Source organism: Protopterus annectens, chromosome 4.part1, assembly GCF_019279795.1.
Source record: "Protopterus annectens isolate FY-2018-M chromosome 4.part1, PAN1.0, whole genome shotgun sequence".
Taxonomy (NCBI): domain Eukaryota; kingdom Metazoa; phylum Chordata; order Ceratodontiformes; family Protopteridae; genus Protopterus; species Protopterus annectens.
In genome coordinates this window covers 145,309,460-145,323,977 of record NC_056734.1, presented here as the reverse complement: position 1 = coordinate 145,323,977, position 14,518 = coordinate 145,309,460, and the positions used below count along the sequence as shown (strand labels likewise).

Below are 14,518 nucleotides of genomic sequence, written 5' to 3'. Positions count from 1 at the left end.
GATACCTTTCTCAAAGAAATCAAAAAATTTGCACATGTTTCATCAACAGCAATTTCAGTAAAACTCAGAGTAAATCTTTTTTTGAAGGGGCAGGCTCCCCTGCCTTCCCCATGTGGTGGACAGCCTCACATACCCTGAACTTCAATATAGCTAGTCTGAGATTGCACAACAGTGGAGAAAAGAGAATTCACCACTGTCAGTGAAAGTGTTTTTGGCTAAATATTTTCACTGAAACTGCAGTCAATGAAACGACCTTCAGTCTACTGATGAGACATACAAAGGCCATGAGTGCTGTAATACCCATCAGCTCTGTAAGGATCTGATGTTAGCATGATGTCCAGTCAATCTACTGATGAGACATACAATGGCCATCAGTGCTGTAATACCTATCAATTTATAAGGAGCTGATGTTAGCATAATGTCCAGTCAATCTACTGATGAGACATAGAATGGACATCAGTGTTATATAAGGAGCTGATATTAGTATGATGTCCAGTCAACATATTGATGAGCATACAATGGCCATCATTGCTGTACTACCCGTCAGCTCTGTAAGGAGTTGATGTTCATATGATGTCCAGCCAGCCCTCAGGTTGCATTTAGGATTTGATTCTCTGGTCTCTAGCAGAATAACTGAACTGTGATAGTATGCCCCGAACAGGTATACCCTCATCCTAGCCAGGACAGGCTTATCATCCTCCGGTATCACCATCTCAGATGCCTAAGCTTCTAATCAAACCATGTTTGTCTGGGCTATAATAAGGGCTTTGTCCTCTCTAAGCCACAGTACTGGCACAGCATTATTAATATTCAGTACAGTTATTCTACGAAACTAGCATCACTGATGACCTGTAGCACTTTGGTTATAGGACTTTGTGGCTACAAGTACATACAGTTCAGTTTCACAAAGCAGAAACAGAAATTATGTAATGCATTTAAAGTTTTTCATTAATGTCTCTTCAACTGACACAGATATCCCATCAGGTGGGGGTGAAGATGGTATACTAGACACAATTTTGTAATATTTATAATCAGACAGCTCACTCTGAGCAGCAATTTTGTTAATGACTTCTAAGCCACAGAGTTGATGGAAGAGATTACATAGGTAGACAAAGTGTGTGGGTGAGGAGATGTTTGTCCTGCTAGGAACACCTCACTGTAAATGCTGAACCCAGTAGCTGTAAACTGGTAATCTGAGATGAAGTTTATCTAAGTTCCTATTGGGTTTAGAATCTAGATCTTTAGATAAGTCCAGTTCATGGAGTATAAGGGTCCACAAAAAGATTAGGGTTACATGTTATTTGTACACAGTAATACAGATCAAGTGTTTACTTGGCATTGTTTGTAAAGCCTTGCTTTACATTTCACTCGGGAGGTTTTCTTGTCTTATAAATGTGACATTTTGGGAATTACTGTTGTTAATCAAAGGACTGTAATTGTAACCCTCAGACTGGTGAGAGATTCATAATAAATTTAGGGGGGGTTTACATATATATATATATATATATATATATATATATATACTTAGTCTTAAGTTGTGAAACTTCATAGTTATAACCCTACAGAGAGGTAGTATGACCTCTGAATATATGTAGTTAGCAGTGATATGGATTAACTGCCTGTCTACCAGAAAAATATAAAAACAAGTTTCATAATTTGCTTTTCTTCTGTTGACAATCATTACTTACTTTTAACACATTCAGGGCTCACATAATGTTGAAATAAGGAGCACATTTTTCATTCTGATTTTGGGATGTCCATTACTGCTCTTGGTGCTTTTGACAAACACAGCTGTACCTGTATCTGTATTTTTAACAAATCTCACTCTGCAAAACATTTGTTCTTCTTCTGGGTCTAAAATATGCCACTTTTTCCACTCTGATTTTGGGATACCTTATATGGCTTCTGGTGCTTGTAACAGACCCACAAGTAGCTGCCCTGCAGACAGATGCCCAGCTGGAGGATGCTAACAACTAAAACATCAGATGTTTCGTGCCCTACGGAGTAGTAAATACAATGCTGTGATCTCTCCACAGAACTTGGTATTAAGTAGAAATATGCCCCAAAATCGTGAAAATAGATACATAGGAAAACATGTGTAGATAAATGAACAATGAAGAAGGACAGACTTGAAAGGTTTGTGCTGTCAGTGAGGGGATCAATGAACCAGATATGTCAGAAGATAAAGAAAGATGAACAAAAAAAAAAAAACAGGAGGTCTTCTGTTAAACCTAAAATTGTAAAATGGAGAATGAGAAAAGGTGGAAGCAAAAAACACTTATGAATTATTGCTGTGTGAAAGTAAGAAAAATGTGAAGAACGGACACTACTGAAGAAGAATAATTAAACTCAGCCTGCTAAAGGAAGAATAAGTGAAAAGGATGAGGGAGAGTAATGAAAAGAGGTTATAAAACCTCTTAAGTACACGGAAAAGGTAAATTCTTGATATAATGCCTTAAAATGTTAACAGTAGAAAACTGCTTTTAGGAGGTAAGCAGTTCTACAGTGACTGAAGGAAAAGAGAGTTGTTTTAAACATTTTATTTACATTTCGCAAAGAAATAAACAGCAAGACATCAGTATTGACATAACATTTAACATTTGGCAGTCATATTAGTACATGTATTAGTCTACTAAAAGATTTACATTTCATCACATTCATTAATCACAGCCCTTACAAAAAATAATACATGATTCGTGCAAAGTTTACACAATTTTATTAGAAAAAAACACACAAGCCTCCATTCTTCCCCAGTGCTTCATGCTTAACCCTTAGCTCTATCAAATCTACATACATAGTTAAAGTTATTGTGTACAGTACCTCAGGTGTTTATGCCAAGAATTTTCAACACACAACACTCATGCAGTCTTTTTATGTGGTTCAAGTGTCCCATCATGATAGCTTCATTGGTTATTTGACTTAACAATAATCCGGCTCAGTCTTCTATTCTCAGCTGTAAGAGCTTCCAGCTCTGCATATTTTAATATTTTACTGTCAACATTGCAACTCAGGCCATTCTATGTCTTCCTTCTGGAGGGCCCCATATTATCCCACTGTGACTGGGCTTTTCATTGGCCTGCAGAAATGCACTGGTTATGCAGCAGAAAACTCCACAAATTTGAGTTGCTAGAGAACATTACCATAAGAGATGGCCATAATCCCCAACCTGCTGACCACATCTTCAGAAGACAACCAGGTTAGCCTCTCCTTACTATCAAACCTCTCTAGTCTCCACTTCCACTGCAATATGAAGTGTCTAAACCAAAACTGTTGAAAGGCCAACTATCTTAGGTGGGATAAAAATCTCATGATGTTGTCCTGTAGGAAAGACACAAGTTCTGTTCCTCTTCAACTTCGTATTGCTCCTAATGGGTCAGGAAAGATGGCTCTCAGAATTTCCCTATACAGTCCAGAAGTGGGGAGACATTTCTTTACCTCTATGAAATATTCAGGTAGCCTGTCCTCATTTTTAGTTTCCCTCCTCCCTGTCTCCTGAGAAGTGTATCCAGGATGACTATACATCCCCTTCCACCAAAACTCCATTGCATACCTTTACATAAAACAATCTTAAGTGTCTGTTAGGGGTATCCCAAAGTTCACTTATAACAATATAAAGTTATAAAGTTATCCAGGATCCCCCTGCTATGGAAAACAACTTTTATCATTCCACTGCACAACATTGTTATCAATACAAAGATTTCAAATTATAGGCCGACTGCCATCGTATTGCTCCTATCAAAAAATACTAGAAAAATGTATTCATAAGCAACTTCTCAACTACTTAATGGATAACCAGCTTCTGTCTTTACACAACACGGCTTCCATTCTCATCACAGCACAAATACTGCTATGCTGAATTTTGTTGATACTGTCAAAAGACACAGAAATGCTGTAAACTTAGTTTGCTCCATTTTTCTAGACTTAACAAAACCTTTTGATAATGTCTCCCACCGGAAACTCTTATACAAACTTTCATCTTTAGGGTTCACCAACTCTTCACTGCAATGGTTTCATCACTATCTCTCAAGCAGAGCACAAGCAATGAAATGGAAAAATTATTTGTCCACCTTCTTGCCTGTAACTATTGGTGTACTAGAAGAATCTCTATTAGGCCCCATAATTTTCAACATATTCACCAATGACCTCTATACTGCTGTGACATCCCTCCTCTAGGACAGTAATCAAGGAGCCTTAATGCTCACCACTGACACTGGAGAGGGATGTTCACCTGAAACAAAATTAGATACACACAGTATTTCCAGATGCAACTCTCTGCATCAAGCACAATTTCTCTTAAGAGCACACAGGGAATACACCCAGCCCATGGTCTGGGTTTCTCTCTCTCTGCTTAGGTCCCCAATAAGACTCCCCACTGGCACAGCTGTAGAGTTGAGTTTTAAGCCATATTTCTATGCCAAGATCTCCACCCCTCTCTCTGTAAAACCAGTGCTCTGTGTCCCTGTTCCAAGCAGCTGATACACACACACACACACACACACACACACACACACACACACACACACACACACACACACTTTGAGATTTGATTTTCACAAATACACACAGACACATCTGGGAAAAGTTGGCACATATTTACTAGCTATGCCCCCTTCAGCCCAGACTATAAGGTAATTACACTGCCACCAGTCATGCCAAAGCCAGATACTCTAATGTTCTTACAAGGGCACCCAATTATACTGAGTGGAATTAATATTAATATAAATGATAGTGTTTGACCAATGCACTAAGGTTTACAGGAGTGGCTACAGAGTCGCCAAATAGATATAAGTACTCTCAAACTTTAGAATATTCTCTAAAGGACCAGCCACAATGAAAAGTTTAAATATATTTCATAAATAATAAAAGAACATGAAAATACAGAATATCTATTTACAATAAACCCAAGAATTTCAATAACAGAAAATATTAAAATGACACAGATGAATAGGTTCACACAGCTACAGAAAAACAGTATTTACCTAATCTCACTATATTTTCCTGACTGATCTAAAGAATTACTATGCCCTGGTCACTTACTAGAGGAAGGCAAGATGAAGTGGGTGAGAGATTCTTCTATGTTAAGTTCCAAAAACAGACTGCCCTGAGACTTTAGTCGCATCTAGTATTAAATTATCATTATAAAGCTGGCTTACAGAATGACATCACACACATCTGGTCATATGACTTCTGGTTCCCATACTACCCCCTAGCTAGAAGCTGCCAGGATTTAGCACATATGTGTCAATAATATGCACATACATATAGAGCTTTGTTAAGGTCTGTTGCAGCTTCCTGAAGCCTTAAACAATTTCAAACTTCTACCCTTCGAGAGTAGCAATTGCTTTCCTGCTAGAGGCTACACAGATGGACTCCTAATCCTTGTTTTCCCAGATATTTTGTCTATGACTGCAATCAGAACTGTAAGATACAATTTTTATGGCCTAAATTAAGCAATTTAATTTCATAGTATTTTTCAAAGTTAGGTGGACTGAGATTAACCACTTCTCTTCCAGTACCCTCTGCTAACATATATACATTTCCTCAGTTACAAAAGTACAGTCTGATATAAATGTACATTTCTTTTCTGTCCAGCAGGACACACTGTATCAACAGTGTGTCCAGCAAGGCACACTGTTGATACATTTTTAACACAAGCCACTTTACAAATATATTTTCAACACAAGTATCTGCACACATCAGTTTGATATACAAAAGACATATAATTCTTTACAAAACTCCAGCTAGCTAAGCTGGCATATGTTACACATCCAGTGCCCTACTACTCCTAGCATAGCTGGCAATATATTGTATCATCACAACTGCTACAAAAAATGTTGCCCTAGTTCAATACCCAGATGACGTGACCATAATCTGCTCTGTTAAATCTCTCTTTAAACTCCAAGGCCTTACACAATAATCCTTACTGACTGTAAAATGGCTACACAATTTACAAATAATGCTAAACCCCCAAAAATCTTAATTACTGCTCTTTTTCCCAAACCAGATCTCTACAGAACAAAAGTATTCACTTATCAGCTCTGCCAACAACGCCATGATAGAACAAATAAACTGCACAAAAGTACTGGGTGTAATCATAGATGGCCAGCTGAAATTCAACTACCATGTATTACATGTCATATAGAAAAAACTCATCAAAAACTAGGTACATTATACAAAGTAAAAAACTACCATGCTGATATAGCCAAAATACATATAGTCTCTGCTTTCTTACTGACATCTCTTCTCTACTCTGTCTTAATCTTCACTTACCTTAAAGTCTCACAACTGTCAACTCTTGAGCAATGTTATAATAAAACAGCCAAAGGTGTAGTAAACTATAAAAAGAGAACACATCACTGTCTAGCCCTCAGAAAATTAATCTGGTTAGACCACAGTCGCCTAGCTCTTTCACAGTTAACTACAATATACAGATATCTCAATAAGCCATAAAACTGCCCAGCCGTTAACAACTTAACACATTGCTCCCCAAAATAATTTTACACTCTATAGAAAATCACTAATCACTGTAACCAAATCATCTAACACTAAAAGTGACTCTCTGTATTCAAATAGTGTAGAACTATGGAACCACATCCTCCTACCAATGGAATTCATTCTGAATGCAAATTCATTTAAAATGCAACTAAAACTTTACCAATCAAATCAATTGATCTGCTTCTCTAAATCTCCAGGATAAATGCCACTATCTTCAGCTTGCCATATTGTCAAACCATTTATCCTCATTAGAGTCCTATGCCCTACATTGTGTATTCACCCATACCTGAATAGTTTTACTAGCATCTCCCATAGTTTTGTGACACTGCCCATACCTCGTCTCTGTACTTCTAATATGACCTTATGATAGCCATGTATATGACTACAAATTAACTTGTTTTAAACACTACTTCTTAACTATAATATTAACATTCCTACCTAGTTCCATCTCTCACTGCCAGTTCTTTGAATTGTTAAGCACTAATCACATGCTTCATTATCTATTTCACAAGCCCAAAAATATACCTCTTCAAATGCTCAATGTTCAGCACTTACTAATGCATAAGTATCTTTTATATTGTAATAGTTTGCCTTTATTCCATATCACATTAGCTAATGAATACGTAATTGTTAATGTATATTTCTTAATGTCTGTTCATAAATATTAAGGAATGTCTGTTTAAACATTTTTGCAATGTGTGGGGATTTTCTTTCCATATCTTCACTGAAAAGGGGCTTTTGACTAAACCCAGTCAGACAAGCCCAGTAAACAAAAGTAAAATAAAATGTAAACAACGCATCATTTTTGTCACTGCAATGTAACCAAAGATACCAATCTGTGTGTATCACACCAGTACTGTCAGTAAATACCTAACTGAATGATGCACTCTCTATTTCTCCAGTTACAGCCCAAAGCAGATAATTTTTCAATCACTATGTTCCTGCATTTTTCTTTTGGGTAAATAAGATAGGATGAGTGTCCACTAGTCCCCTGTAAGATTTGTCCTTAGTTATGCCCTCTCTATCAGCTTCATGTAACTTCTCCTCCAGGTCATCCTACCTTGAATTAGATCCATTTGTTGTCATAGAAGGTTGTACTGCTTTCACTTGAAATACTAGTCAATAGCTACCCAGGTGTGGGAACCCCAAACCATAAGCTACTGCCACATTTTTACCAACTGCCATATTATTCTAGGGAACTTCCCCCTAGAAGCAGCAGATAAGCTTCTGTTAATCTATTCATAATTTGAATGGACTGGCATATGTATAGCAGGAAGAGCCTCCATTTTCTGTTCCACACCCTCTACAAGATTGGTTGGGTACAGAACTTTCCTCCTCACATATAGACTCATCATCTTTGCCAACACCAAATCGTAGTTTGCTCTGACTATCTATTCTGGTGGCTTATGAATGGCAAAATAAGTGAATGGAGAACTGGGAGGAACTCCAATCAAACAGCTGCTTAAACCAGGAGCTCCAACCTAATTTGTACAGATTTTTGGACGGAGAAAAGGAATTAGCTCCTCCCAGAAAAAAGCAGTGGAGTACAAGGACAACTGAAGATACAAAAATATGTAGCAAAACAGTAGAGAAATACCAGATGAAGATGTTGAATTGATAAAGTAAATGCTGTCAGGGGTCTCTGTGGATACCAAAGTCATCAAATGAGCATTTGCAGGACAAGAGGTAGTGTTAGAGGAAATCAAAGTTAAGAATAAAGGCTGCATAAAAGGCTGAACAGTGTTGAAAAGCAGTAAGTAGTCTGTGTGACAAAGATGAAAATATTAGAAAAGAGATCAATAAATTAAAACAATCAAGATCATAGAATTACAGGAGTTACAAGACAAGTAAGAGAAAAGATCATTTGCATCTTGCTGATATCCACCCTCATGACTTGCCTCCCACTTTGAGGAGGGCAAAACATGTCACACCAGTGATAAATTTGTGGATATCCATCTAATCATCCTGGTTTCACTGTTTGTGAAGCTGTTTGTCTTGTAGAGATAAAAGTGATCCAGTAGGGTAGGGTCTTTGGTGGCAGAAAATGCAAGAAACAGATCATCCCGTTGAAGTCTATAACAGCAGAATATACAGATAGGGTTTCAAGCCTGTCTTGGTATCTAAGCTCTTTTGCACCAATAATCTTTTTTTAAGAACCTTTGTGACCATACTAACTGCACAATATGTCTGGCTAGGTACATGCTAGTAGAGGCACTGTACTCCATAACTGTTCTAATTTGGACAGAGTACAAAAGGATGCTATCTTATTTTGACCTGGATCAGATACCTTTAGAAATTAGTTGGGCTAGATAGAAGGATTTCCTGACTGCTGTTGTTACATGTTGAATGAAGGGGTAAGAGTTGCCAACCTAGATGCCAAGGTCCCTGACTACAGCATCCATTTGGAGTGGGATACTGACTATACTGTAAGTGCTAGATGAGGACTGTTTTAACATTTATGATAATACTGCACTTTTGCATTCATTTAAACTCTTTTTTTGTGAATCACTAGTTTTAAGGATTAGTTCTTGCTGCAGCAATTCTGCATCTGGGGGAAAGTTAACAACATCACCCAGCTTGCACCCATCGGCAAACTTTGCTAGCCATAGGCCTGGATTTATGGTATGGAGGTCAGAAAAGTAATATGGGAAGTTTTACCATTGAACCTTCTGATACTCTGCTAGTTAATTTCTTTTTTCTTTATTTTTGAACTGGCACCTGCCATCTTAAGTATCTGGATGCAGTCTTTCAGCCAACTTGCAATCCATCTAACAATGTCTGGTTATAGCTCAATGCCTTTTAGCTTATTCACAATTGTGGCATGCAGTACAGTGACAAAGGACTTAGATTATGAAAGAAAGACCAGAGCACCACTAGCATCACAGTAAATACAGGGTAATCATGAGATGAGTTGCTTCTTAATAAAATGCAAACTTTACCTCACTTAGCCCACAAAAGAACTAAATGTTAAACTAAATAGGATTTGAGAAATGAGAAGACTGCAACTACAAGGCTCTGCCAGAAAACAATTTGCTGTTACATTTCTCTGTAAGGGAATAGCTTCTGAACAAAATGGAAACCAAAAGAATCTGAAGGCCTGGCAGAAGACCCATCAGAATTCGGATAGTCAGATTAATCAGCTGCACGGCTCGCTAAGAGGAAAGCCTAAGATTCAGTCATAGGCAGACTACGAAGGCTGAAACTTGGCTCCAAGATGAATTATCAGACACAAAGTCTAATTATTAATATGGGTTTAGATCATATTTAAATGTTTTTGTAATGGTTATGCTTTGCTCGAGACAGATATGAAGCATGGCACGGGGGACAAATCCGGACAGTTTGCAAATTCAGATATGGAGCTGACATGATTATAATTGAAGGGGAAAGTTCAAGATTGTCAGAGGGAAACAAGATGCACTCCTCACACAGAAACATAAAGACCTGTAAAGGGATATTACAGACTGGGAGCATGCAAACCAACAAAAAGTAAGAAAGGCAGTGACAGTGGGTGGTACAAGGGGCAAAGGAGGAAAGACTATCAGAGTCTTGCAGCAATAAAGAGGACTCTGAAGACACTTAGAATTTAAGATTGTTGGGAACAAGCCATCAGTGGGAAGGGTGGATTCCAGACTACACAAATAGCAGTAAATATGAAGTCAGCTGAGTGCAGAGTTAAACCAGAAACCAATAAAGAGGCACCATAGAGTGGAATAGTTAGACTGTCTCATTGGGTGATGAAAATGCAGTGATTCTTCTTAATACAGGACATAGGACTGGAAAAAGAAGAACAGACCTTCAAATGCATAAAAGTAATTAATCCCAGGGCTAGAACAGATTGGGTTAAAAGTCAGGAAACCAAAAACAGTGCCCCTTGGAGTAAGACTAAGACATAAGGCTGCAAGGCAGTCTGCCCAACACAAATATGAAAGCAACAGGGTAGGAAGAAAAGATGATGTGGAAATTCTTTCTTTGTACATAAACTGATATTTGTAATTGTTGTTGGTCCCATTGGCCATATCTGCAAGCTGGCTGTGTGCCTCTCTGGGAATAAGCTGGGCAAAAGTGTAGAGCAGCTAGTTTGCACATTAAACAACACTACTATCAAATGTTAGCACAATCTAACCTAGTGTAGTGCTGAACCTCAGACCCAAGGAGAGCTCTGTATAACCCAGTACAACTACAAGTACTGTAGTACTGAAGTACTGTATAATCTACAGCAGCCCACCCAAATGTATGTCCAGACAACATGGGTATGCAATTTCCAAATGTCTCCATAGCCAGCTTGGAAGATACTGGCATTCTGAGACAATACAGCATTTGTCTCATGTTCATAGATAGCCATGTAAGCCTTAAAGAAGCAAACACAGTATGCGAGAGATGCAACTAACACAATTTTACTGGAGGCAAAAATCTCACATACAAACAGGGTTGTCAAGAACACACACAAACTACATACACCACACAGTGTCCGCCACTCCTAAGCCTATAAATGGCAATGCATATCCACTACTTTGGCAGCATAAAGAGAGAAAAAGAGTGGATTGCTATCAGATGGGCTCTGGATACAGCACACATGAGGGGAAAGGTGAGAAACAGTTTGGGGTTTAAAAAGGCGGAATGAAAAAGGAAGTAAGTGCAGTCAAACCCTTGATCCAGTAAGGATATGCTGTTTACAACACAATGTTAGTCACTGGTGGTACATCAGATGTTTACAACACAATGTTAGCAACTGGTGGAATATCAGATGTATTGTACTTGTATATATTTTCCTTTACCACTATTTCTGAAAATATTGCAGAAAAAAAGAATCATATAAGTGTTTTTTTTCACCACTTCCAGGCCTCACAGGTTTCCCACCACAGGCATCCCACATAAGAAAAAAGAATTATCCATCTAATGTCTAACTCTACCAAAACGTGGAAATCTTCTGCTTTATCACAGGTTTAGGCAGTATCCTTTAGAGTTTCAGAAAGGATCTGTGGTAAGTCCTCCCTTAACTTCTCCATCCCCAGAGAGAGAGAGAGAATTCTTAAGATTTGAGAGAGTTGAAAGTATAGATTCTATCACAAGAAAACAGAGAAAATGTGAGAAGAAGGACCTCTGTTTCATTAGAGGATATGCAGACATTGTGGTACTGTTTATTGTACCTTCATACGCTGTATGTAGCAGCCTCACTCAGCCTTTCTGCAGTTTTTTTTTTTGTTTTTAGGCTAGAGATAGATAATACAGTTGTTTTCTTAGTGAACTTATACTGAGTATTTGAAGGGACAGAAGGCTCTGGTATATTAACTTCTTGACAGCTTTCCTAATCATGGGTACACTGGCTGCAGGTTCAGATGACTCTTGCTGTTGGGTAACTGTCTGTGTTTCTTGCATCATCCACCTCACTTACCTCACCTCTCATCCCTCCCACTGTGTATGGCTCATTGTACCACCTCCCTGACTGGATATAGGTCAGAACAGAATTCATAAACCCTATTTTAGATACGGTGTCAGGTACTGCATCCTAAGATGATATGAGGGATGCTGCTACACATTGTACTAAGTAGCACCTCAACAACTTATGTTTTGTGTCAGTAGTCCAAACTTTTGCATTTCAAATGGTGGCTGGAGAAGATGTCATCAGGTGCATCAACAGGTAATGGTATACTGTTAAAATCCCTATGTGCCTTACATACAGGTAAATGTTTCCTTATTCCCCTCTGATAGCTCCACTTCTTAATGGACTCTATCCCAGTCAATTATGCAAGCACCAAACCCCAACTTGTTGCTAGCTGAAGTGTCACCTTTGGCTTTTAGTTCCTTGAACTAACAAACTAAAGACTGGAGGTTAGGTGTCACTTGCCTTTCCTAACAAATACAAGGGAATGTTTTAACCCCTTAAACAAATCATACCCCACCATGACCAGAAATGGCATAGGTGAATAGTCACACAGGAAAAATATATATCCCACAACCTGCACAACTAGGATGGAGTGCCAGGGAAATAAGACAATACGTTTAGCTACTCCACAGGATCTTAGTGCCTAGCCAATATGTATAGGCCTACAAACATCCATCCTTTATCCTTCAAATGTACTAGAGTGAGGTTGTTTCTGTCATACTATGTATAAAATCCTGGGCCTTCCTATATACTTCTCTGTGGTCTTCTGCGTCATGTTAAATGCAGAATAACATTAAAATCACTACTCGATATTAGTGGAGTAGCTGTGGACAGATATATATATATATATGTGTGTGTGTGTATATATATATATATTATATATATATATATATATATATATATATATATATATATATATATATATATATATATATATATATATATATATATATATATATATATATATATATATATATATATATATATATATGTATATATATATATATATATATATATATATATATATGTGTGTGTGTGTATATATATATATATATATATATATATATATATATATATGTATGTATATATATATATATATGTATATATATATATATATATATATATATATATATATATATATATATATATATATATATATATATATATATATATATATATATATATATATATATATATGTATATATCACAAAATCGAAAGCTGACAAGTTCAAAGCTCAAAACTTCGAACTTGCATCTTCAAAAATGGAAAGCGGTGATCACCATAGAGTGCGGGAAGGGAAGATTTCCCTTTACTGCACTGTAGTGCAATCTCGGAGTTGGTATATTTCAGTAGCGGGGGGTGTGCAGGGGGGCTTGCCCCCTGCATAGAGCATTTTTTGTGTTGTTTTGGGTGTTTAGTGTTTTTTTTTTCTGTATTCTATGTTTTTTGGTTTCGAGGTTGCAAGTTCGGAATTTTGTGCTTCGATGTTTTCAGCTTTCGATTATGTGATATAAACCCATATATATATATATATATATATATATATATATATATATATATATATATATATATATATATATATATAGACAGATACATAGATATATACATATTAGCTCCGCTCCATGGTTGAGCAACCATTAAGAAAGGGATATAACAAATTAGCATGCTATAGTCAAAGAACTGTTACTTGACTAAATGGAATTTGATTAGGTATACCCCTGACAATTTATGAAGCAAAATCAGCATGTGTTGAAACAATTGTGTGACCAAACAAAAAAAGTATCCAGTATATGTAGTATATATGAAGTACATACAGCATGGTCATTTTTCTTAGAAGTTAACAAAACATAAGATCATAATGCAGCTTTTAAGTTTGTTATGATCTAGTTTTTTGCTACAGCCTATACATCAGCCACTGCAAAACAGCATCAGACATGCCTGACAGGTTTGAAAGCTACAATATACTCTGTGCCGCTACAGGGAGAAAGTGCTGCACTTCTTTACACACATTTCTCAAACTGTCAGTTTGTACAGAGGATTATGGCTATGGGCTGTTAATGAGCTACTTCCTGCGGTGCAGGGTTTGATTCTCTAGGCCTTCATTTCCTGTGTGACATTGAGCAAGTCATTCAACAAGGCAGTGTGTGCTTTGGGGCAACTGGCAGTTTGGGATAGGATCATTAATTGTCTCCTAAACTGCATGTCTAGTAACTACCTCTGAACCTAAACACATAAAAATGATTTATGATCAGGGACTCAGTCATAATACTGTGTTTTGCAGTAGGACATACACAAGTGATATAGCTGTTTATATATATGTATATTAATAAAGGATACTTACTGAATCCCCTGTTATGCCTGGTTGTCCAACAGGACCCACACTACCAATGTCTCCTTGTTGACCCTATAAGTAAAAATAAATGCATCATATTATTATTATTGACAAGAACAATATTATATTATTCAGTATACTTACTCATGGGAACAAAATAAACTAGATACTATGCAAATCTGCATATACTTCTGAACAATGAAAACAGTACTTAACAGGACTGACCCTGGGACATACAAGGAGAAAGCTGACTGGGGTTCAGGCAGCATAAGATTGCTTGATGATTTGAGTGCTGCAGGAGACATGT

General features: G+C 37.2%; 1 protein-coding gene across 1 annotated transcript in view; it reads right to left on the bottom strand.

Annotated features, from left to right (window-relative positions):
* The window catches only part of LOC122801189 (collagen alpha-4(IV) chain-like), a 1,621,248-nt gene that overhangs the window by 977,312 nt on the left and 629,418 nt on the right, over positions 1-14,518 (bottom strand). The window contains exon 10 of the mRNA XM_044070748.1: positions 14,221-14,283. Within this exon, the coding sequence (XP_043926683.1) occupies positions 14,221-14,283 (63 nt within the window). The remainder of the gene's footprint in view (positions 1-14,220; positions 14,284-14,518) is intronic.